The sequence below is a fragment of the Musa acuminata genome, chromosome BXJ1-10, assembly GCF_036884655.1.
Source record: "Musa acuminata AAA Group cultivar baxijiao chromosome BXJ1-10, Cavendish_Baxijiao_AAA, whole genome shotgun sequence".
NCBI lineage: Eukaryota > Viridiplantae > Streptophyta > Magnoliopsida > Zingiberales > Musaceae > Musa > Musa acuminata.
In genome coordinates, this window is record NC_088336.1 from 29,594,613 (window position 1) to 29,620,684 (window position 26,072).

The 26,072-nt window shown below is 39.5% G+C and overlaps 4 protein-coding genes across 7 annotated transcripts; 3 read left to right on the forward strand and 1 right to left on the reverse strand.

Annotated features, from left to right (window-relative positions):
* The first annotated feature begins 9 nt into the window (after nt 1-9).
* LOC135595057 (aldehyde oxidase GLOX1-like) lies at nt 10-2,043 on the forward strand. The gene is made up of 3 exons (XM_065085567.1): nt 10-421; nt 494-654; nt 861-2,043. Exons 1-3 carry the CDS (start codon nt 38-40, stop codon nt 2,026-2,028), a joined length of 1,713 nt encoding a protein of 570 aa, XP_064941639.1. The 5' UTR covers nt 10-37; the 3' UTR covers nt 2,029-2,043.
* A 317-nt stretch (nt 2,044-2,360) lies between these two features.
* On the forward strand, nt 2,361-12,969 carry LOC135596070 (uncharacterized). 2 transcript variants are annotated; one of them, XM_065087763.1, is made up of 15 exons: nt 2,361-2,580; nt 2,686-2,755; nt 3,185-3,329; nt 4,410-4,732; nt 5,523-5,560; nt 5,676-5,755; nt 7,136-7,200; nt 9,036-9,333; nt 11,024-11,136; nt 11,218-11,283; nt 11,769-11,859; nt 11,983-12,050; nt 12,286-12,323; nt 12,404-12,620; nt 12,736-12,969. In XM_065087763.1, the coding sequence occupies exons 1-14, from the start codon at nt 2,555-2,557 to the stop codon at nt 12,591-12,593; spliced, it is 1,611 nt and encodes a 536-aa protein (XP_064943835.1). In that variant the 5' UTR covers nt 2,361-2,554; the 3' UTR covers nt 12,594-12,620; nt 12,736-12,969. The 2 variants fall into 2 exon arrangements, with proteins under 2 accessions (XP_064943835.1, XP_064943836.1); XM_065087764.1 differs by having other exon boundaries at nt 2,412-2,580; nt 4,449-4,732.
* Nucleotides 12,970-14,278: 1,309 nt separating this feature from the next.
* LOC135596071 (probable aquaporin TIP2-2) lies at nt 14,279-15,490 on the forward strand. Its single transcript, XM_065087765.1, has 3 exons — nt 14,279-14,459; nt 14,553-14,800; nt 14,914-15,490. The coding sequence occupies exons 1-3, from the start codon at nt 14,333-14,335 to the stop codon at nt 15,268-15,270; spliced, it is 732 nt and encodes a 243-aa protein (XP_064943837.1). The 5' UTR covers nt 14,279-14,332; the 3' UTR covers nt 15,271-15,490.
* A 349-nt stretch (nt 15,491-15,839) lies between these two features.
* Nucleotides 15,840-22,572, reverse strand: LOC135596069 (ABC transporter E family member 2). Of its 3 annotated transcripts, none has more exons than XR_010480758.1 (13): nt 22,474-22,572; nt 22,206-22,350; nt 21,156-21,241; nt 20,975-21,072; nt 20,765-20,882; nt 20,592-20,681; nt 19,181-19,485; nt 18,900-19,095; nt 18,640-18,825; nt 18,142-18,411; nt 17,290-17,535; nt 16,307-16,493; nt 15,840-16,215 (listed from the first exon to the last, which is right to left on the reverse strand). XR_010480758.1 is itself a non-coding variant. In XM_065087762.1 (12 exons), the coding sequence occupies exons 2-12, from the start codon at nt 22,306-22,308 to the stop codon at nt 16,374-16,376; spliced, it is 1,818 nt and encodes a 605-aa protein (XP_064943834.1). In that variant the 5' UTR covers nt 22,309-22,350; nt 22,474-22,572; the 3' UTR covers nt 16,264-16,373. The 3 variants fall into 3 exon arrangements, 1 of the variants encoding a protein (XP_064943834.1); XR_010480759.1 differs by having other exon boundaries at nt 16,295-16,493; XM_065087762.1 differs by lacking the exon at nt 15,840-16,215 and having other exon boundaries at nt 16,264-16,493.
* Between the last annotated feature and the right edge of the window lie 3,500 nt (nt 22,573-26,072).

A 26,072-nucleotide genomic window follows, 5' to 3' on the forward strand; every position in this document is an offset into this window, starting at 1 on the left:
ACAGGCGAACGAGAAGACAAGCTCAGAATCGACGTCGATGGAGACGACGACGACTCCTTTACTTCGCGTTCTCGTTCTCGTTCTCTTCCTCTTCGATTCCGCTGTCGCCCAGCCCTTCCTCTTCGACCCCATCAACCCGCTGCTGAATGCTGGCCCGGCGCAGAAGAAGCCCAACTATGAGACCTCGTTCACCGGTATCTGGGAACTCATCCGCAACAGCTCCGGCGTGTCGGCCATGCACCTGGTCATCACCAAGGAGAACAAGGCCATCCTCTTTGACTCCACCAACTCCGGCCCCTCCCTGCTCCCACTGCCGGCCGGAAATTGCCGCCCCGATCCCACCAACAAGACCAACGGCGAGGACTGCTGGGCGCACGCCGCGGAATACGACTTCGTGGCCGACCAGCTCCGGCCGCTCAAGGTTGGAATGGATTGCTTCTATTCGTGCTTTGGCTTGATTGGTTACTCGGTTTGGCCGTGACTGTGTGTGCAGGTGTTGACGAACACTTGGTGCTCGTCGGGAGGATTCGCCGCCGATGGGACGCTGGTGCAGTCCGGTGGGTTCCATGAAGGAGCCACTGCGGTCCGGTACCTCAAGACTTGCCCGATGTGTGATTGGATCGAGTACCCGGCTGCTCTCTCTGTCAACAGATGGTAGCTTTTCTTTGACGAGTTTAGCTTCTTTTACTTGCAATTTCTTAGTGTAGAGATTGAGAAGAGAACTAAGAGAATAATATTACATTCGTAAGAGTATAAAGAGTCGAATTATATATATTAGGTTAGGTCTGATCATATTGATCCATATAACTTGTACTCATTGATGCATGCACGAGCTCAGAATTACTATGGTTGGTTCCCAGGTACGCCACCCAACAGATCCTGCCCGACGGCAGCTTCATCGTGGTGGGTGGGCGCCGCGAGTTCAGCTACGAGTTCATCCCCGCCCCCGGTCAATCCAACCCCTCCAACTACAAGCTCCCGTTTCTCATCGAGACCACCGACGACGAGGAGAACAACCTGTATCCCTTTCTCCACCTATCGACCGACGGCAACCTCTTCATCTTCGCCAACAACCGATCGATCCTCCTCGACCCCCGCACGCACACCATCCTGCGTGAGTTTCCGCCCTTGAAAGACGGCTCGCACAACTACCCGGCCTCCGCCGCCTCCGCCCTCCTCCCCCTCCGCCTCCGCAGCAGCACGACCGCTCCCATCCCCGCCGAGGTCATCATCTGCGGCGGTGCTTCTCACAAGTCTGCTGCGCTCGCCGCGGAAAAGGTCTTCATTCCGGCACTCCGTCGGTGCTCCCGCCTCACCATCACTAAGCCGAACGCGAGGTGGCACACGGAAGTCATGCCGACGCCGCGCGTCATGGCCGACATGCTTCTCCTCCCCACCGCTGACGTTCTCATCATCAATGGTGCGACCAAGGGCACGTCCGGGTGGGGCTGGGCCGAGTCACCGAACCTGGAGCCCCTCCTCTACCAGCCGTCATCGAGGCGCAACGAAAGGTTCAAGACGCTAACGCCAACCACGATCCCGAGGATGTACCACTCGACAAGCGCGGTGCTACCCGACACCAGCATCCTGGTCGCCGGCAGCAACCCAAACAACAGGTACAACTACACGGCACAATACCCGACCGAGTTCAGGTTGGAGAGGTTCTACCCGCCGTACCTCGACCCTGCATTGGCGGTCCACCGGCCGAGGATCGTAAAGGAGCTTGCTCCGAGCAGCGTGACCTACGGAACGAGCTTCCAAGTCGTGTTCGACGTAGCAGACTTAGGGTTGGAATTGGGGGACTTGAAGGTGACGATGTATGCGCCGCCGTTCACCACGCATGGTTTCTCCATGAACCAGAGGCTTCTGATACTGAGTACGGTGGAGCTGTCGCCTGCTGGATTGGGAAGGTGGACGGTTGCAGTGACTGCGCCGCCCTCAGGAGTGGTGGCGCCTCCTGGGTACTATCTTCTGTTTGTAGTGAACCGTGCGGTGCCAGGTGAAGGGGTGTGGGTTCAGCTTCTGTAGTTATTAAAAGAATAAAAATACCATTGAATTTGCATTTCTCTCGATAATTAATTCTCTCTTTTTTTGTCGTCATAATTTTTATTTAAAATAATTTATAAATGTAATTCTGTTTGCCGGAGTCCCTCTTTAAACATAGCAAAAAATCAAAATCCAATTATGAAGGCTGATCAAACAGAGCCAAATCGATCGGCTTCTAATGTCATTTCGTGACTTAATGTACGTAATTTCACTTCTAAAATAATAAAATTGAATTAAATTCATTAATTGTATTGGGTTGAACTCCAATCAAGGGAACCTCTACCGTTGAGATGGCCACGGTGAGGAAGGGTCCACCGAGATGGAGATTTCGGTGACTTCTCGGGTGACGAGGTGAGAGACTGAGTGGCCAGTGCGAGCGTCCGCGAGCTCTGGGACTCACCCACGCGGAAGACTCTCGGTCCTCCACCCGCAACCGCACGTGCATCATGCGTGGCAAACCCTTGTTCTTCCGCGAGGCAAAAGGGTCGCGCGGCTTACCCCTACCCAGATGATCGCCTGCAAGTCGTCGTCGAGGTGAAGGATTCGCCCTCCCCCTTTTCCGCTTTTTTCTTTTCCCTAGCCCTGAAACAAAAGGCCGGTTGCTGCGAGACCGCTGATTCCTTGCTCGTATCGTGGCAGATTCCATTGCCTGCTCAAAGTCGCGTTCCCGCCGAATGCTCCTCTCTCGAGCCCGTTGAGCCGCCTTCAGGTTTGATTTCTCGAATCCCCATTTTCTTTTTTCTTTAGTCCTCCGTTACACTTTTACTAATTATTGGGGATTTTTCTTGGTCCATAAATCTATTTCTTTTAATCATGCATGCTACTCTAGTTGGAAATAAAATAGCCCTCCTTTAATCGTATATAAATAAAGAAAAATGATAGCGGCATGGGGTTTCAAGTTACGATGAAATAGTTGCTCGGTTAAACAAAGTTAGTGTTATTGTCACTTATTTCCTATGTTAACGTCAATTTTGTTTGATTAGGTTGTCCCTTTTGACCAGTGTTTGAGGAGCTATATTTAGTTTCAAATGGAAGTTTATAACTTTCTTTTCTAATGTTTAAGTTGTATTTCATACATCATTTGTTCTTTTCTGTTAAAATTTATGGATACTTCTCAAGCTGTTCTTGGATATGTCAGGATTGTCCCAGAGGTCAGAGTTTGAGTCTTATCTGGAAGATGGCTAGCACAAAGGACTGGCATGCGGAGTTGGACAGGCGTAAGAAGCGAAAATCAATTATGCATGTATGGAGGCCAATCTCCACCCAGTCAGCTTCAAATGAAGGTTTTACTAGTTCAGTTAATTTTTGTGAATGGTTTCATGCATAGTCTTTAATTCTACTGTGATGGTGTGGCCTTTGGTAGCATGAACTTGACTGCTTATAAGCAGTCTAGCAAGATCAGCCAATCAAGGTTTTACTTGGTAACCAATTCCAGAATGTTTAAGCTTCTTCCCTTCCCTTCCCTTCCCTTCCTTTCCAAGAAGTTTTCTGTGGTTTGGTTTTGTTTTACTTGACTAAGAAAAAGTCTTATCCAGGCACAATCTGTATACTGTTTTCAGAGACGGAGGACTTAAAATGTTGCCAACTTGAATTTTACTTATGATGATCAATTGGTGACTCTTATCTATCAATAAGTATTAAAGCCTACGACAACTTCCTCTATTTTGAAGTCTCTACATGACTAAGTTTGTTGTGCAATTCTCATGATTAGTTTATTGTCATTTGAAACTAAATTATGATGTATTTTCTTTACTTATGCCTTGTTTGTTGCTTGTTGAAGAATGCTACGGATTTTCCAACGATGTGATGTCCTATTTCTGGTATAGTAGGGTGCTGTTATCGCGCAATTCGATGTTCTACATGCTCAAAATATAGGCATGCATATACAATGTCAATACCTTGCTAGGATAGTAACATGCCAGCGGCATGCTCCGGGATGGCATGCTTCAGATAAAGACCTCTTTCAGCATAACTCTTAGTCAAAATATAAAGAACCATTTACTGATTCTTACTGCCACAGTTTTTTATGGAATGTCTCTTGACTTCATGAGACTAGCTAACCAACCGTCTATGGGTTTGGTGGATATGAACTCATTATTGCATTTTCTTTTTCTTTATAATTAGGTTGGAACTATTTTATGCCTGTGTATTCAGCAGTCTCACTGCAACTAGATAGCATCATATATGCTGATTTATGTATATGTTTTTTGTTTGATTCCATGATATTCTCTCCTGGTGATAGAAACTAGAAAGGGTTCTTTTTTGTCTGTTTGATCCTTTCATTATAGTTGTTTCTATAGCTAATTAGTTTCATGATGCTATGTATATTTCATAAGCAAATTTCAACAAATCATTTCCTGCAGTTGATCACAGTAGATCTGATGTTCAGTGTCAACTCCCAGAGTTGCATCAGAACAAACCTTCTGGTGTTTCTGATAAAGAGATCACCACCCAGGAAGACTCTGTTATGGGCATTTCCATGACACTAACTACAAGTGCTCGTGCCGTGGATCATGGCAACGATTTTGAAACAGAAAATGTGTCCACATGTCATGATCTCAGTACTACCTCCAATTCTGGTGGGGCCCTTGAGCAAGGAGTTATGGAGGGTGCTGTACAGGTGATGAACCCAACAACGGGTGCTGAATTAGGCAGTGGAGATGAAAGACATTCAATTTCTATTGAGGTATCTCTATCTATTGTTTTCTAGTTGTTCAATACATATTTAATTTCTGTGCTGATTTTTGGTGTGTCGGTATGCCGGAATTTACTGCGAACCATTAGGGGAGGGAGAGGACGGGAGGAAGAAGGAAGAGTAAGCAAAGGAGAAGGAAACAAGGAGGAGGAGGAGGAGGAGGAAGAAGGAAGAAGGAGAAGGAAAAAGAGGGGATGACAAGGAGGAAGAGGCGGCAGTAGAGGAGGAGGGGTGCTGAGAGGGCAGTGGGTGGGCTGGCGGTGAGTGGTGAGCGGCAGCGGTGCTGGCCTCCTTGCAAGTTCAAGAGTTGGATGCCCCAAACATTAAGAAATATAACATGTAACATGTAACATATAATATATGATATTTAATATTGGGTTTATCCATGTACCGGTCGGTGGTAGGCAGTCGGACCAGTAAATACCAGTTGAACCATGCCAAACCGGCTAGTTTAGCGAACCTTGCTGTAGTGTACACAAGATCACTGATTAAGATTATGGTATATTGTCTATTCACTCGATCAATTCCTTGTCTTTAATATTAATATGCAATATTGAACTTTAGTATTACCACAAATCATTGTCAACTGTTTGTTAGTCCAATTTCTTCAAATTTCTCTAATTGTTAAGTGACAAGCCTCATATTGCCTTGCACTGTCCTGTTAATTGGAATATTATATGCTTTGGTAATTGCTTTCACTGTATTACTAATCATTCAAAATCTATTCTGTCATATCGTATAATTATTGAAGATGCTAATAAATATTTAATCTTTTCTGCAGGTTGGTGCTTCCTTGATTCGCTTTATTAAAGGAAAAGGGTATAAGTTTTATGATTTTTTTCCTTTTTTGTATCTTTTAGTTTATTGCTAATTTGCATAATTTCAGTGTAGAAGTTTCTTAGTTCTGACCAAGATAGGCTCTTCTACCTTGTAGAGGTTCTATGCAGAAACAAATTGAGGGAGAGTTGGGGGTAAAGATTGTATTCCCTTCATCTAAGGAGGACAGTAACATCAGTAAGTGTGTACTTTTATTAGTAAAACACCATATTTGAACTTTTGGACATACTAAATTTTCTTTTGATTTATATTACTTGCAACTTGTAAGTTTCTAGATTACAGGATTATCTGTTGTGTAAGCTTCTTACATGTTATAAGAACCAAACATTTGCGTAAGAAATACCTCATTGATCAGCAGGTGCTTTACTGTAAATGAAGACTTTTACAGGCTTAATTTCTTATACCAAGGAATCAACATGCATAATGAAACGAGGGTCACATTCTTCTGAATGACAAGCATATGAATATTTGGATGTAAGATGAGAAAATTGTTGCAAGATTCTACATGGAGCAACTAAACTAAGTTTTGTTTAGCTCTTAGTTCACCTACTGCCCCTCATAAAAAAAGAAAAAGAAAAAGGAAAACTGGCCTGAGGCCAAGATATTGTTGGCTACCTTTACATTTTAGATGGAACCATTCACCAATATTTTAGCAAGATAAAAACCTGGCCTTTGTTACTCTCTATTGTTCACTGAACTCTAATTAGACTTGTAGACATCACCACTTCAAGTTTGATATCTGAATTCCATCCACCTATATCTGAATTCCATCCACCTATAGTACTCTTAGTTGACATAATTCTCATGACCCAACCAAATATTAGTTCACTTGTACCCCATATAAGCTTTGTTTTTGAGTTAATTTGATCCAACTAAATGAACATGCTTTATGGGCTTGTAAGTTTTCTTTATCCTAAACCAAACTAAACTATGTTGCCATTTTTTGTCAACCAAGCTCCTGATATTGTCATTCTGTTGTTTTTCTTTGACCATTCCTTTCAACTTAGAAAATGCCAACTTTCCTTATCAAACACTACTGTCTGTCTTACCTTTCATTCATTCATGCAATCGTTTATAAAATGGTCAAGAATGTTATCTTTCATTCATCATTATATCTTTCATCTTTAAGTTGTGTATCTTCTTTTGATTATTCTACCCCTTAATCAATTAAGTTTAAACAAATATAACTGAACTAACTGATGAATAGTTATGCGCCTGCTGGAATAAATTATAACTTTCCACATTTGTACTCGAATTATAAAGTAAATAACCAAAATTTGGTATGGTAAAAGCCTGTTTGCTGTTTTTTTAAAGATTCTTTTGTTAAGAGATGTGGTTGCTGCGCTCATTCCCATATAGTATTCTATTTGACTAAATATCTGCATATGAGATGACTTTTGGCTGAAAAAAGATACAAAACCTATGAGATGACTAAATATCTACCGTTCACCTTGAACTATATGACTTTCTTGAGAAAGCTTAATTATGTGGTACCCTGGTGTTATTATTGCTTGCTCTCTTACATGGTAAGTTATAATGATAGACTCCTTTTTGCAGCTATCGAGGGTACTGTTCAAAGTGTTGCTAAAGCATCAGAAAAGATTGCTAGTATACTCGAAGAGGTTGGTAGCCAACTTCATCAGTTAATAAGAAGGATAGTATGCAAATAACATTTGCTTAGTTTCTTAGTTGCTCTGATATATAATTGCAACAGCTAATTATGTGAAACCTTTCTGTACAAAACATTGGGTTCTTGAATGCTCGAGGGCAAGGGACATTCTTTTTTTTCTAAAATTTCTTGTTAGGTAATTTAGATAGGAAATATCTCTGGTTTTTCATATTGATTCACTAGCATGAAAATGTATACTTTTGCCAAAAAAATGTTATAAGGTCTATGCAGTAATTTCAGTTAACTAAAAGATGTATATTGTGAAATCTGGTTACATTTTGATTGTCTCAGCCCCTCAGGTATGTATCTATACCACAGTCATGCGATTTCAGCATCATATTACTAATTATAGGTGGTAAACCTTAAGAGCACTTTAATTTATCATCTAGTGTTTTAATGGTTGACTTGTCCCTTGTCTATGAACTGTTTACATAAGTCATATCCAAAAGACCACCAATGTTTCTACCATGTTCTAGTGCATTATAAACTGGGTTAGATAACAAGCGGGCTTTTCATGCTTTTGACTCATGCCAGTTAGCAATAAGTCTTATGGAGTTCATGAGATATGAATCCTCTAATTTGACTTGCACAGTGTGCCAACACCTGGCATGTTGGTTCATGGTGTGGTACCAAGAAGGGATGTAGAAGGAGAGGAGGGGTAGAGGAGTGGAGTAGAGACGGAGGAGGAAACACTGGGAAGATGGGTGGCGATCAGTTCAGGGGCCATAGGCGTGCGCCAACACAAGGCGCAAGGAGAGAGTCTCATGTGCGAGTGGCTACAGGTGCTAAAACATCTAAGCCTGCCTCCCCTTAAAAAATGAACTGGACTGCGCAAAAAGCCCTGTTCATTGTCCCGATTTAACCCTGGACCAATAAATACCACTGGTACAGAAAAAGCCCTGTTCATTGTCCCAATTTAACCCTGGACCAATAAATACCACTGGTACAGATCGGTCGGTGCAAAATTTGAACTCCTTTTTGTGTCTACATGAACTGGCTGATATAAGTTTGTTAATTGGCTATGAAGGTGCACACTGATTAGCATATTCATATCAAGCTTTTGAATTAGAACAATAGAAAATTAACGAAATCAGGTAAAAACTAACTAAAATGGGACCAGTCCATTTATTAATATTTAGTCAGAAGCATCTCATTGCAATCAGCACTTGAAATATTCTGTAGGTGAGTATAGTTTTTTTTGAAAATTCTTACCCGTATTTTAATACTATGAGTTTGGAAGTCAATAGATCTGAATTTAATTTCAATTATGTATAAATTAACAACTAAAACAATCACATCTCTATGTTTCATGTCCCACATGCATAGGTTAAACTTTTATCACCGTACAATCTAGATATATATGGATTGAGTTATAGTGCAAAGCCCATCAGGGTAATTGAAGAGATGATCGAGAACCACATTGTGATAGACAAACATTCATGAGAAGAACCAGTACTGCTATACTTTTGGATCCTAAATTCAAATTATGGTAACTTGTGGCATTAATAATTTCTTATGATCAGTGGTCTAAGGGTGTCTGCTGCAAAAGATTATGTTCAGAACATATGTTCATGCTATGCATACTGGTTTTAATGTGTGCCTGTGTTTTTCTTTTCTTAGGTCTTTTATTGTTTATCATAGATTTCCAACTATGTTGTTCGACTTGCAAGTTTATCTGTATAGACTTGTATATGCTATATATGTAATGATGGCAGTTCTTATTGCACACTGTTTTATGAAGTCAGTAATGCACCATTTGGTAAATACCTTATTGTTCTGATTTTCCAGGCTGTGGAAAGCCCAAAGCTTGATTACTCTCACTTTATATCCCTACCATTGGCACTCCACCCAGAACTGGTGGAGAAGCTAAACTGTTTTCAGAACTCTATAATTGGGGATTCCACATTTAGCGATGATGATGATTTGGAAAAAGAATCAAATGATGGTACCACAGATGATGAGGACAATCAATCAGAAAGACAGAAGGTTGCTGTTAGGCTTGAAGTTCAAGATGAAAAGGAATGTGTAAAAGTGAAGATAAATGCTATGGACTACAAGTCTACTACTAGAGCTTCGTCTTTGACAGGTAGATCATCTTCTTCTGAAGTTCACATGAAAAACAGAGATTAGATGATGAACAATCTTGAATGATGTAGGACGAGAGTGGCATAATATTTTTTAATAATAGCGTAATATAAAAGAGAGGAATAGAAGATAGTAATTGAAAGATAATAGGAAAACAAATGGATGACCACTGGACTCACTCGGGCTTGAAGAAAACACTCCCAGGATGAAGGCCTCCCACTTCTGCACATCTCGCATGTGGACGATGGAATCATGCCATCGAAAAACAAATGTGGCCTCACATCACTGACACTCAAGGTGGGAAAAGAACTCATTTCATTGATCCATCGCTGATTGATTTGCATTACAATGTTCTTGTCCCTTTTTATGGGCTAAGAACAAGAAAAGAAAAGGAAAATGTAAAAGTGAAAAATTATAATTAAATCAAATCAAATGTATGATTTGATCTTTTCTTCGATGAAGATAATATCTTAATTGATATGTTTTCATCTTCGTAGAGATCAATCTTCACAAAATCTTCCATCAGGATTTGGAATCTTCAATCACAATCATAATTTGATTTTTTTTCAAATTCTTTTCAAATTTTATTTTCTTTGAGTAAACTAGAAAAGTAGATAATAATTATTCAGTATCTAGCCATGTGACAACTTATGATATGCAAAATAACCTCTATACTAATCAAATTTATTTGACTAAGAGATAGATAAGATTGGTTCTGCATCATTTAACTTCCTCAGTAATAAGTTAGTGACCCAAGTACTCATGAAAGTGAGTAGTTGAGATGACTAAAGTCCTGTCACCTCGAAACAACATCATGGGTGGACCTATGTTGCACGAACTCTGATGCGGAGTGTGTATGCAGATATGCATCCTTAAATTTATCATGGCTGTTGCTCTAAACTATGAAACAACATCATGGGTGGACAATATGTTCAAACTCTGATATGGAGAGTGGACACAGATATGCATTCTTAAATTTGACAGGGCTATTGCTCTAAAGTATGACACAAGGATAAGATCTAAAATGGTTGAATTTATAATATAGGTATGAGTATCTTTGAATTTAACTCTTAGTGCTATTTTAATATATTATAAAATATTTTAACACGAAGAAGTAAGTGTTCCAGCAACAGAAAACTGTTTTGTTCCAGCATCAGTCAGTATTCCAGATCTCAATAGCTGTAAATCTCTATCTGCTTTTGGTATGCTTGATTTGCCATTTTATGTAGTTAAACTTAAAACTCTCTTAGTGGTATAATTTTAAATGTATTATATGCTTAGCATGGTTTGTCTTACCAGTCCATACTGGCATACCAATCAGCTATCGGTATGATATGTACTGATGCACCAACACGATATGGTGGGACATACCAACTGATCGATATGTACCACCCATACCGATCTCCTATTGATGTACAACTCATACCAGGCGGTACATCGTGGTATGACAAACCTTGATGCTTAGCAAGTAAAGTGGGCTTTAAGAAAGTGAATTTAGTATTTGCCACCTTTGTCTCGTGTACTTTATGAATAACTTTCTCTATCTTGTGTCCGGCTAATGGATATCAAAATTTTGTAGGAGATGGATAGAATAGCCTGCATTCTTTACTTTTACTGAAAATTTATCTTATTCTTTTGTTCTTTCAGATTTTCCTCAGATATTATTGATTCCTCTGATTGTACAATTACAGATATGGGCATTGATAGATCTATATTTATTAAGCCAAAAACATTTCATTTGACTGTTCTTATGCTGAAATTGTGGAACAACGAGCGAATTGCTACAGCTGCTGAGGTTCTTCAGGTTATAATGTTTTCCTACAAACATAATTCATGTGGTTATTAGATTGTTGGATAATAGCATATTTTTCTTTGTACATTACAGAGAATATCTTCAAAAGTACAGGATGCTCTGGAAAACCGACCTGTTTACATAAGACTCCAAGGACTGGTAAGACTCATTTCCCTATGTTCATTTTAGCCTTGTAGTCCCAAATACATGCATTGTTTCTGATCACACTACCAAGTGATCAACGAGGTTCTACAGCCGATGCTTAATTATCACTTTTCCATCGTCAGAGCAGGTACTGTTTTTGTTGTTTCTTTATGAGGTTGATACTTATCAAGATAGTAGAAAGGAAACAAAAACTTGTTGATTGTGCTTTTTAACTGCATACTTGGTTCTTTCTGATGGAAACATGTTATGGAACTGTTCATTATCTGGGATCTGGCTAGTTTCTCTGTTGATAAGTCATGCCTGCATGAAAAGATCCTCTTTATTTGTGTAGTGGAGCAAGACTTTTGAGGTGACAGGAATAATTTATGGCTACAAGAAATCTTGGGATCATGAAAATGCTGATTATGATGCTGGCCTTTTCATTGTTATCATTCTCATTTTTCCTGTGGAATAAATTTTGAGGATGGACTTGATTGCAGATGTGCATGAGAGGTTCGCCTGCTAAGGCCCGAGTTGTGTATGCCCCAGTGAAGGAAATTGGTGGAGAGGGACGATTGTCGCGTGCCTGCCGTATCCAAAACATTTCCATTTTTAGTAGAATTTGATATGAGAAGCACATAGTTTAGCACTAAATAAATGTGTCAACCTTGTCATGCCAAAATGTTGCTACTTGACCTTTTCCAACTCCTGCAGAAGTCATAATTGATGCCTATGTCGAAGCAGGTCTTGTTCTTGAAAAGGATGCTCAGCAAGCCTTGAAGGTAATTTTCTTTTTATACCTCAAAATCTCAAATTGAAGTTGCAAGCTAGTAGGATAAGTTATTGCTAGGTTTTGTCACTCATTTCTTTTACCCAGTATTCTCACCAGCTTCTCTTTGTTGGACACACTTTCATTCTCGAAGAATTTTCAGTTAGTTGAACTATATAATACCTAGTATTTTTGTTTTCCTTGTAACACTAAAGCACTAAAGTCATTTGTGTTTTCCTAAAATGCAGCTACATGCAACCTTGATGAATGCAAGGCACAGAAAAAGGTTCTTAGTGCTTCTATTTTTTTGGAGCCATTTTGCCATGTAAAAGTTGAAGTTTCTGATTATGCGGACAATTATTCCAGGAAAGGTAGGAGGACAAAGAGACATGATTCTTTTGATGCACGCCACATTTTCAGAGTTTATGGTTCGGAGGACTGGGGGGAGTACCACATTCCAGAAGTGCATTTGTCCCAGAGATTCAAATTTGATGAAAGTGGATATTATCATTGCTGCACGTCAATTCCCTTACCTGAAAGCATGCAAATCGATTGATCTCACCCTCTAGGTATCTTCATTCAGGTATATGTTATATACATCTGTACTTCCCTCTCCTTTTATGTTGCATAAACTTTTCTGTTCGGAAATAATTACACACTTGTTCCACATGCATGGGTTGACCTTGCTTATGTTGCAGGTATTAATGTTCGCATCTTAATGTGATCATCAAGGATGCCACCTGCTCCTTTCTCTAGCTGTGACTACATAGGTGTTTGATATCTGTAGGTCCGACACTTGCCCAGTAATCGTTCCGTTACCTTATATGTAGGCGAATAAAGTCCATCCGTCTGGTAACTGTGTACCAATGGTTGCATTGTCATAAATATACACCTTGTTTTATTTTATTTTGATCTCCTTATCTTTGCCACCATCTAATGGTAGTGTGCTGGTAGACTGCTTCATAAAATTTTGATTCTATATTATGCTTAGAGAGAATCATGCTAGTCGGAAGAATTTGTCCGACAGAATTGTCAAGGATAAAACATTTGAAACACTCCATCTGTCTCCATTAAAGTAATTATATTAGTGGTGGTGGTTCTGATGATTTGGTAATATCACAATCCTCCTGTGTGATTGAATAGGTTACTTGTATGCTCATCACATTTTGCCTTAACTTTCATGGTTCAATCACAATCATGTTTTTCTAGTAAGAACTATTGTTAGGATCTCATTGCAAGTTCCCTAAGAAACATGCTGGTCCAATCAAAATCTGTAGATCTTTGGAGCAGGTACATCAGATATATGGTGAGAAAAAGGTAAAACATGTATGGCCAATGGGAAGCTCGTGCCATTCACTGGCCAAAGCAGGTTTACTTCCGTACCATCGAGACTTGCCCTTTACTATTTACATTGTATTTTATTCGAGATATTAGATCCATATTCGTGGATAGTGGCATGGTCGAACGTGACAAGCGTTCTTCCTTGTATTCGTGCAGTCATGCTTTGGAGCTTAGAACATTGGTATCTGTTTGAATGATGCCATAGGGATAATCCAGCGGATATCCTCCTTTTTCGTCAACATATTAGATTGCAGAAATGTAATAAACTATATATGCTGATGATGATAATTGTTAGGTTAAGTCAACTTTGCATGTGTCTCTTAATTTTGTTTGCAGACAACGTGAACTTACACCTGATAATGCAGCAACCATTAAACAAAATATAATTGTGACAGGCTTTTGGATATCGACTTGACCAAACTGATCACTGTGTTGACCGGATTAGGCCGACACGTAATCCGATCTGATCCACACAAGCCCGAGAATAATTTGCCCAGTTTTACGACCTTGAGAACAGCATGGTGATATCCTTATTTTTGGGTCATTTACCGGTCCATCTCTTGAATCCTTCTTCTGCTCGCCATCGTTGTCAGCCATCGCCTTATCCATTTCATTTCTGCACGCAGCTGCTGTCTTCTATCCAATGATAAGCTCTTCTTTGGGATGGGACCCACCGATGCAAAGCCATCTCCATGTCTCCGCGAATCCCCCCCCTTGGCGTGGTACATGACAATTCAATCAATGCATGCACGTTGGACATCGCTGGTGGGTTGGCGTTGGATAATCTCTACACCTCATCCCTCACCCACCCCGATGCTCGAAGCTCTAAGAGAACAAGCAAGAAATAGAAGAGAAAAGACTTCGTGGAGGCGCGTATAAATATGCTCGCAACTCCTTGGAACTACCAAACTTGCCCGCCTCCCTCGATCTCTTCCGACCTCCTGAGGCCTGACCATGGCTTGCATCGCCTTCGGCCGCTGCGATGACTCCTTCAGCGCCACCTCGCTCAAGGCCTACCTCGCCGAGTTCATCTCCACGCTCCTCTTCGTGTTCGCCGGCGTCGGCTCTGCCATAGCTTACGGTGAGTCTTTCTTTCATATATCCCCTGTGTGCGTACATATGTATATACATATATATAGTCTCATGGCGGTGAATGGTTGTGGTGCCATTGCAGGCAAGTTGACGTCGGGCGCGGCCCTCGACGCGGCGGGGCTCGTGGCGGTGGCCCTCTGTCACGGGCTCGCCCTCTTCGTCGCCGTCGCGATCGCCGCCAATATCTCCGGCGGCCACGTGAACCCGGCGGTCACCTTCGGATTGGCTCTCGGGGGGCAGATCACCATCCTCACCGGACTCCTCTACTGGGTCGCGCAGTTGCTCGGCGCAGTCGTCGGCGCGTTCCTCCTCAAGTTCGCTACCGGACTCGTAAGACCGACCGACTGCTGTACTGCATGTCTCTCCTGCGTGAGGTGATGGGCCTCGGTTGAGGCCAATATGAGCCCATTATGAACTAAATCCTTCGCTGTTGGGCCTCGCAGGACACGCCAACCCATAGTTTGGGAGTGGGAGCCGTGGAGGGAGTGGTGATGGAGATCATCATCACCTTCGCACTCGTGTACACGGTGTACGCCACCGCCGTCGACCCAAAGAGGGGCTCCCTCGGCACGGTCGCCCCCATCGCCATCGGCCTTATCGTCGGAGCCAACATCCTCGCCGCCGGCCCCTTCTCCGGCGGCTCCATGAACCCCGCGCGCTCCTTCGGGCCGGCAGTGGCGAGCGGCGACTTCGCCGACCTGTGGGTTTACTGGGTCGGTCCACTTATTGGTGGTGGGCTGGCTGGGCTTGTCTACACCTATGCCTACATGTGCACCGACCACACTCCGCTCCCCCAGTAAAATTGTTTCTTCACAGAACATTAGCATAAAGACCTGTCAGTGTGATGTCACAAAAGTGTGGGGAGCAGTCCATCTTTGTTGGTTTGTGATTTGGGGCAAAGGTGTGGGTGTTGGTGTTGCTTGCATTGTTGTCACTGTTGTGTGGGATTATGAAGCCTTTTTTGTATTTTATTGTTCATGTCAATAGATTCACTCTTCCTCTTTGGATCAAATAATATAAGCTCAAGCATGCAAATCATTTTCTCACAACTACAAATCATGAAAGATGGTATGAATATGTTCAACAAATGCCAAGGAGAGATAAGGGAAGACCCAACGAATATTTAATGAAAATAATAAAATGACAAGATCACTAAAGAAATATAGATTTGTTAGAGACTGTCCCAAGATTAGGATTAAGGTCTCTCTGCTATTGTAGCAATGGCCTTATGACCATTGCCGCTGGAACATGGGAACCTAAAACGTGCAATTATGCACTCATAGCTTATATCCACAAAGCTCAACATCGACACATAATGCCGAAAGAAAGACACTAATAGTAGAGCACAGCAACAACAGATCAAACAAGATATGGAATTTTTCTCCTCGTGTATTGACCCCGACAGATATTGCTCGATACAAGAAAATATACCTTTAACATGTCGTATACACCAAATGATGTTTGAGGAAAAGGATCACTGGGTGACATCAGTATACCAACAACAACAATCAAAAAAGTAAATTACTATCAAAATACAACTGATTTTTGTTATTCAAAAATAGGCTCCCAGTGACAAGGGAAGCAAAGTCTAAAGTAATTCTATAAGTGGCAACTGAAGAAGCAATCATGGACTAACAGGTCGAAACAAGGGGGCCATGAATGGTAATTTCTGTTGCCTTCATGGATTCGACTCCTTGCCCCACATTTTCATCTTCGGGATCCAACAAAGAAACATGAAAAGAAGCCTGCAAGGCAATGTAGCAGGGAAAGATCAGCATGGTAACAGGAGTGTGTATAGACACTAAGATTCATGCTTCCACATACTATACTACTTGCCAAATAACACTCATCCATCGTCACACAAGGCCGTAGAAACCTGAGTATAACACAACATAATTTTATATCAATCATCAAGATAATAATAAGATCCTGCAGATTTCTGTTCCCGATCTTTGGTAGAATCCAACTTGTTTATCCTGGGCCTGTAATTAGTTGGATCTCGTCTGAAAGTGATATCAAGATGCTGCAAAGAAGACAAACACAACATTCATTCTTCTTCAGCAAAAGAGGATTAATTAAGAGAGAGAAACAAAGAAATACAAAAAACATTGAAGATGCTGTGTTCAACAAGTGCCTTATTCGAAAACAATTATAGTAAGACCAAAATAATCTATTTTGTCCAACTCCGATATTTATGTTTGGAAAAAAAATAATCATATTCGGGACTCCAGTGTCAGAATTAGCATTGCAACTATTACCTAACGTATATCAAATGACAAAAGAATCTGATATACGTTCCTACATTCCCACTTGGATACATCCTCCTTCAGGGATCAGACTATCACTAACAGCAGCAACAAAGGAAGAGTTAGTTCATCATGTTTCACAATTTTAGTTCAGAGTGGCCCCTAACTAACATCCCACTCCCACGAAAGCTGTACTTTCATCTTATTCACTTTTAAAATCTCTCAATTCCCAGATTCAACAAGATTAGTGTTTTCCAACAAAATACCACAAGTCTAAGAGTTTCAAAAACCATTACCTTATAAAAAGATGTCTCAAGGAAAAAAAGTCAGGGAAAATTATTAGAAATATGACCAGTAAACTGCATCTGAACCTAGCCCATTAAGATATATAGAAAAATATACACTTATTCGTTCTCTTTTTTTAAGAAGATGAAAGTAACAGATAAAAGTATTGCCACTTACAGATAAGAACAGGTTCATGCCAGATAAGATGACATATAAAAAAAAATATACACTTATTCATTCTCTTTTCTTAAGAAGACGAAAGTAACAGATAACAGTTTTGCCACTTACAGATAAGAACAGGTTCATGCCGGATACCAAAGACTGAGGTGCATTAGCAATGCAATCCACAGAGGGCTTCCCCTCGTACACAATCACTTTATCAGCCAGGTAGGTCGCCATGATGAAATCATGTTCAACAACAAAGGCAGTTTTCTTCGCATGAAGGATAAATCTTTTTATCACCTTTGAGGCAACAATACGCTGCTCTGAATCTAGATAAGCACTTGGTTCATCTATCAGATAAATGTCTGCCGGCTGACCAAATAACATGAATCAGTATGACAAAACAGGATCAGAGATGGAAAATTCACCATCAAGAGCATTCCCAAAAGAGAAAAAAGCATTTGCATGTTAAGACACAAGACTTTTCACTAATCAGCAGATCACAACTAGGCAAAGATCGTTGGGAACTTAACAAAAAATCTACAGAAAATCTGGATGCAACCATTACCAATAATAGAAGCATCTATTTGCTTAGACATCAAGCAGCTGTCGCAGCACACAGTCCTAATCAACAAAAAGGACTATTCACATTATGGTCAGATGAAACGAAAAAAATCATCACTAAGTGAAATTCTTATGCAGGATCACTGAGATTCAACTTTTAATTATTCATAAGCTAATTGAGATCAATCAACAAAAAGGACTTTTCACATTATGGTCAGATGAAACGAAAAAAATCGTCACTAAGTGAAATTCTTATGCAGGATCACTGAGATTCAACTTTTAATTATTCATAAGCTTAGAACTCTTGCTACTCAATTGCAAGAACAAAACCACCTAGGTTACTTACATTTTACACAATATAATTTGTAGAGCAAATAAGCTATGGAAATACCAATAAGCTATGGAAATACCAACCTTCCCAAGACACAAACACAATGCTACCCGTTGCAGTTCTCCACCAGAAAGATTCACAACTTCTTGGTCCATTAATTGCTCAATTTGCAATGGTTTCATAACATCAGTCACAAATTGTGGATGCATATATGAATCTCGAATTTTTAGATGCAGCAAGTGTCTCACTGTATATTGAAACTTTGGACTAATTTTCTGAGGCTTATATGAAACATTAAATTCAGGCATCTCAACATCAGAATCTTCCACCGTATCAGGCTTCAGCAATCCTGCCTGAAATTTGTCAAAGGCATAAATCAGATAATCAAAATGAAATTCAGGTTGACAGCCATCTTAGGATAGATTTTTCAATAAAATAAATGTGTACATCCTAGTCAGTACCCCTCACTGGATTGGGAATGGATGTATTTAAACACAATAATTGATATCTAGTCTCAACGGAAATGGATGGTCAAGATAACTAGGCATGCAAGAAAGAAAACAGAAATAAAAGGTTGTTACCAGCATTCTAATAAATGTTGTCTTCCCGGTCCCATTCTCACCCAGCATTACAATGATTTGAGAATCAGTAAATTCACCCTCTATCACTTTAAGCTTGAAATTCCCTTGGGTTTTACTCATAGTCGGATATCTATAGCGTTGATAAGTCTGAATCTCCTCAGCACTTTCTTGAGGAGTCTCAGCAACCTGTAAAATCCAACAATATAAGATAACAATAGAAAAATATTTCAGCAGATGTCTACAAGAACATGAGGTCCTACCTTAAACATAAGTGACTCATCTCGAAACCGCAAATTTTCTGTAGGAACAAAACCAGCCAAAAAAATGTTTATTCCTTCACGTACAGAGAAAGGCAATGTAACAACTCCATAAGCTCCTGGCTTCCCATATAAGCAACAAATGAAATCGGACAAATAGTCCAGTACACTGAGGTCATGCTCCACAACAATCACATAGCTGAGCAAGGAGAAATGAGAGTGTACAAGATGTTAAACACCCCACAGAAATAAAAACAGCTTACTGAATCGGGAGATCGAAATACCTGTTAGGTCTGAGCAGGGAACGGACAACTTGTGCTGCTTTGAGCCGCTGTTTCACATCAAGATAACTTGACGGTTCATCGAACATATAAATCTCTGCATTTTGTATAGCAACCACAGCAATAGCAAATCTTTGCAACTCTCCACCAGATAAATCCCCCACATTTCGATCAATAACTTGATTTAATTCTAAGTCAGCACATAGTTGTGCCTTCTTCTCCCTCTCATCCTTTTGGTCAAGCACCTGTCCCACATTCCCTTGAACAGCTTTTGGAATGTGATCAACATACTGTGGCTTGATGATTGCCTGAATTATACTAGAAAGTTAGCAAAAATATGAAAAGGAAGGTGAGGAATCCTATGACATTAACCATAATGACAAAGTGATACAACACAAATATCACTACAGCTACCATTGCCGAAATAATGTCATACCAATAGGTACGACTTATGAGACAATTTTGTGTAAGCAAAACCAATATGCAGACTTGTTCCTTCCCTGTTTATTTTGAAACTTGCAAAATTAATTTAATATATCCGGATGAGGCTATGAACGATTACAACCAATCTGCACCTCAAATATTCAGATGCCCGTAAGCCCCATGATTTAAGAAAAATGAATAGAACAAGGATTACATACAGCATCTCATTTAACTTTGAACCCCCACTCATTGTGTATGACTGATACCAGTATTCATTTTGATTCACATCATGGATGCTTATATGCCAAGCACACCACCAAGTAGCCCCCTATATTTATCTTTTTTTCTATATACCAGTCTAAAAAGACACCACATCTAAATATATTTTCACAACTTTAATCATGATTTAAAAACAAATAATAAGAACAATATGTTCCTCCATATGTCATGATAATTGTCCATCAATTACAAATTAGTATTTATATATACTATTGGATCAAGGATATTTCTACATGGCTCAAGCACATATAAATAGCTACATACAAGGAAATAAACTGAAAACAGTACAAAGACATTAAAAGTTTTAATACAAGATAAAGGCTGCATCATGCAGATCAAACTACAACTGATAAATAAGTTCAACAGTTGCAAACAGCAAACATTTGATAGAAAATCATCAGAGATATAAGAAACATAACCCAATTTAGTTTCTTTGCAAACCAAAATGTAACAAGATTATCTTCCATATGATCATTATTCTAGCCATGGTCCAAGAGTAAAAGTTCTCAAAACAGATATAATGGTCAGATCATGTCTCAACAAGAAATGGAAAAGAAAAAAATGGAAGCAACCATCTGAAAGAGTTATGACTGGAATCATGATTGAAGTTCTGCTACCACAGCAAGCTACAATTAAAGAAACAAAAGCAGAATATTTGCATTAAAAAGAAAGTGTACAACATATATTAATTCAAAAACACACTTCTAACCACCTTTAGATTGTCCTCCAGTATACGAGTAAAATAATTCTGAAGCTCAGAGCCACGGAAATATGTCAAGATCTCCTGCCAATCAGGAGGATTCTGCAAAGAGAAAAAGTTTTTCAGAAACAACAGGCAGCATAGTTCAGAAACAACTAGAGAAAAGATTCTTCATCAGGTATTACATTGAATCGACCCAAGTTGGGCTTTAACTTCCCGGCCAACACTTTAAGCGCAGTGGACTTTCCAATACCATTTGTACCAACCAGGCCCAGAACTTGTCCGGGTCTTGGAACTGGCAATCTGTATAAACAACATAATTTTAAAAACACTACATTTGGAGTGGGAGGGAAATCAAATAAGAATAGCATCTTTTCTGTTTTTTTCTTGCCAACCTGTGCAATTTAAATGTATTTGGTCCATAACGGTGAGTTGTATCTTTGTCCAAGTCCTTCGGTAGATTGATGATCTGAATGGCCTCAAATGGACATTTCTACAACCAAACAACAAATCCAGATAAAGATTAAGATGCTCAAACACCTAAAATAAATAATAAAAACCAAAGAAAAGATATACCTTGACACATATACCACATCCAATGCATAACTCCTCAGAAATGAAAGCAAGTTTTGAGGCAGGGGTTACTTCTATGCAAAGCTTTCCTGTCAGGAGCAAAAAAAAAAAAAACCAATGTGACTCCCATGAAAATAGATGTTGGCAAAACAGTATGAAGGCTAAGTTATGAAAACATTGGTAATTTACAATAAAAAATGAAATGGCAAGTGTGAGCAGCAACAATAGAACTGTTGAATTTGCATTGTTAGAAGACTAAATAGTTAGCCAGTGGGGACTTTGTGTGGAACTAGATACCAATACGACAAAATAGATGAAGGCATCTCATCTAATGATACTATTATTCAAATCAGTAACTTGTAGAAAATGTTCTTGCAATTTACATGGCTTACCGAATTCATGATCACTAGCTTTGTAATAAACAATTACAGAAGTCACTGGTCTACAAATGATAAATAAGAAACAAGTTTCACACTATTCAGCCCATTTATTGCATCCTAACACTGCACTGAGCAAGAAACCAGGAGGATAATCCTACAATTTCCTCCACTAATAACCTAAAGAAATCCATGAAGTTCTTGATCTGGCTTACACTGCTGCAACTTTACCCATTAAGGGAGGTTATCATAAGATCGACAAAGAAGACCAGACAAATAAATTACATATTGGTTAAGCCCCTTAAAAGCTAGAAGCTTCAGCAACTATAGCCAATGTTAAACTTGGTTCTTAAATGGAATCATGAAGGGCAATGGTCTAGAGATAAATTGGGAGCAAATGGTAAAACTTCCTTTCTATTATAACCTACCGGTTTCCGAAACAAGACTTACAAATGACACCACTGTGAAATAATTTTGGTTAGGCAACTGCATTCCGGCCAAAAAATTGGAAGGTGTGTAACATTTAACACGAAAAATAAAGGATTAAACAAATAAATAACCCTTCCTGAATCATAATTTAGTTCAGAACCTATTAAAAATCGGTAGTTAACTATCAGATTTCCGAACTTGAGGAACAGATTGCTTTATCTAGAGGCGGAAAAACGGATCGGAGTACCTGTTTTCACGACGGGGCAGCTCTTCTTGCACTCTTGGCGGCACTTCTTCGGCTTGCATCGGTCGGAGCTAACGATAGCGATACGGGTCAGCCGATCCGCCATGTTGGAGAGGACGAGAGCCTAGCGTCGACCCTGAATTGACCCCTAATCCATGAGAAAAGAAACGAGTTAAGAAATTATGGAGAACCACCGAATCCACGAACCCTGGCGCTACCAAAACCAAATATCGATGGAGACGGAAGAGAGGGGAAGGAATGGGAGACGCACCACCTCTTGCCGCCAGGCCTCGCAAAAGGAGGAATGAATCCCTAATCGAGGCATATAAACGGCGGAACGTCACGGGGGCGGAGAAGAAACGGATCTTTTGTGCCGGATCCGGATCCGGACTCGGCTCTCACAATCAAACCCGTTAAGAAAGCCCAGGAAATAAAAATAAAAATATCGTAGTATTTATATTTTTTTCTATTATTTTAAAATTTATTGTTGTGGTGAATATAATTCAAAATACAAAATAGAAGGTTTTATTGAGTTTGCAGAGAGATCTAAAGAATTTAAACAAAAAATATAAATATATAATGATGTCCCAAATTCTAAAGTAGTCCCACGTGCAATTGCAACACCCAATCTTGGCATGAAATTGCATCGTTATTAAATAACATTAGCAACAAATCCTCCTAAGCCATAAATTGTGTGAGATAAAGTCAACCTCATTTTACTTGATGACGTTTATCAAATAATCAATACGGCTTGGTTCGATCTCAAAAATATAAATTCATCTGAGGATCTTATGGAGAGTCACATGAGAGCGATCTAAGTGAGGGTAGACCTGATTGGTATGATCATGATGTTTTGCTTGTTTATCGAGGTGTATCTCGTATCGTTCCAAGGTGCACTTTAGTTTTGCTGAAGTGCCTACACAAGTGATCAGTAGTAAGGGGATGTTCTTGAGCTGACCCCCTCCAATGATTAAGTTAATAGAGAAATGAGAAATAGTTTAACTGTCTCATTTGAGCGTTTAAGATTAACTTTTATACTTGAGCCATCGATAACGTGAGGTTCGTGGCGAGTAGGAATGCCTCTTACATCATCCCGGGGTTTATTAATGTCTATGGTTGGTGGGCGCACCTCTCGATGGGTAGTATCATGGAAGGATGACAATGGATGTCTTGTTTGTTAGGGTTAGAGCCTGTTTAGGACAAACAAGAATGGCCCTGCGCTAGGCGTCTGAAAAGATAGGGAAGAAAAATTGGGCCATGCCATTTGGAATTAACGCCTTCTATTGCTAGGTGTGTGGGCCTTTTCGAAACTGTGGTTTGGTGGGGTTATGTTGCTCACGATAGATAGCCTAAGGAAGGGAAAAAATAGGGGATGGGCCATGCCACCATAGATTAATACGTTCTATGACGAGTTCCTGCAACCCTTGTGGAGATCGAGTTGGGTAGAGGCCGATGGATTGTACTCCTATTGATGACAGCAAGGGAAGGGTGCATGCTCTTTTGATCATTGTCATGGACTTAGTTGATTTTACCTAAGTCGTGCAGCACCCTTACGTGTCTGTTCGTAAAGGTCAACATCCCCAAACATGTTATAGTCCCTTAGGACATACAAAAGAAAAATTGTGTTAGAGAAAACGTCTCACTCGGGATCCATAAGCAATAATTTCAATAAACACTTTATGGCCAATGTAAATTACAAATAGAATTTACAAGCTCTAAATAGTATGTAGTGGACCATTTTGGATCCTTTGTTATGCGACCGTTCAGAGTTTATTAAGTCTGTTCGTAATTTGTATTTGCTATGAAGTTTACTGAAATTATTGTTTGTGGATCCCGAGTGAGATGATTTCTCTAACCCATTTTCTTTTTTGTATGTTATAAGGGACCATAAAAGGTTTTGGGGAGACTAACCTTTGTGGACAAACACGCAATGGTGCCTCATAATTTATACAAAACCAACTAAGTCCGTGATACCATGTCATTACCTAAGTGACAATCAATTGATAGTGTTATGTTAACATTGTTACTTTCTCAATCATTTACCATATCTCATAATGTCTCGGTACTTTAATTGATTTATTCTTCTAATATTCTTAAATATGATTAACTAATTTCTTTAGTTTGTGTTCATGTTCGTTCGGAACGTAGAAGGAATGAGTAAAAGTAGTGAAATATTAGGTTAATTGTTAAGAGTAACTAAAGGTTGAATGTTAAGAGAGACGATTTATTGTCTAGCATGATCTTAGAAAAATTATATTGTATTCCTTAAGTTAAATTATTAATCGAGTTATATATAATTGTGACTGACTCTAACACAATCAATATTGATTCAAAACTCATATGAAAAAAATTAAAAATCTAAGTTATATGTGTCTAAAACAAGGATCATTGTTTAAAAGTATCGAACTTGTTTTGATAATCTAATTGAACTAATACATATTTGTCAGGAGCAAAAAATGAAGAGGAAGAAAGGAGATACAATTGGCGAATGTCGAGAACGATGATATCAAACGATAATGGCGTCATGAGAAGATGACACTAAGAATAAGACTCGCAAAGTGACGACGACGACAACATGGTGAGAAGAGGGCTCTCGTTTGTAAATCTTAATTATTATTTTATTATTTTTAATGTCAAGTTGGATGGGCCTATTCTTGTTTTAGAGTTCTTTTTTATTTTTTCTATGTTAGATTGGATCATCCGAAATGAGGATGATTGTATGTACCGTATGTTTCATATTGTTTTGAACGGTTTGAGACTCTTTGATATAAAACAAATTCTACTACAATGTTTAAATTTAGATAATATTTTTATATTATAAAATAATATAATTAGAACTAAGTTAAATTCAGATTAGACACAGATGAAATAAATTCAAAATTAACAGAAATCGATTTACTTTATCAATATATTTCTTGGAAGATACATCTACTAATGATCAAGCAATGACTTAATGGGATGAAAAATCCAAAAAAAGAAAAAGATTATTTTCTTTTTATTTTGTTTTATCTTTATTTATTTATTTATTTGATTTATAGTAAAATATACCCATACTCTTTTTGATTGTTTATTCCTTTGATAGATATCAGGACCTATACCCCTCTCTCTCTCTCTCTCTCTCTATCTATATATATATATATATATAGATGAATTAGATAAGATAATAACAAAGGAACGGTTGGATTAGCACATATGAACACATGATTAATTGTACTTTGACGTCTCTTACCTCTCATGTGTATGAAAAGCCAATCGATTAGATCATAATTTGGGTCTAAAATAGGCATTATTCGGCTAATTTGATGTCAATGACGTGATTTGCCAAAAGTAACCCTGTAATTTCCAGAAAACTCATCCAGTTTGTAGCCTTTGGCTTTTTCAGGGACAAGAAGAAGAGAGTGACAGTGACGTGCAAACAGTTCCCCGTCGCCGTTGACGGCGAAGTCTCCGGCCTCGACCTTATCGGGGCTAAATACGTAATTTGGACGTAATACCGGGTCACATGTCAATGGAACGAGCATTCCACCCCTTATCTTCGTGGGAAAACAACTCCCGGCACCGGGACCCTGTGATCGGATGCATGACGAATTGCAGAATTCAGCTTTTCATCGTATATTTGTTCGAAACGTGCAATTTTATCGTGGACAAGACGGTCTAACCAAATGTTTGGCGTTTCGTTATGGACAGCTGATCCTGACATATGACGAACCAAATCAACGGCAAACGTGTTGCCTGCTTTTCATAATACGCATTGACTACTTAGAGTTACACCCGGTTAGTGTACCTTGAGGCTGTGGGACCCGCATGGAACCATGTCGATTCGCAAGCGTCGCACGTATAAAAGGGAAGGGTCGAAGAGGTGGTTTTGAG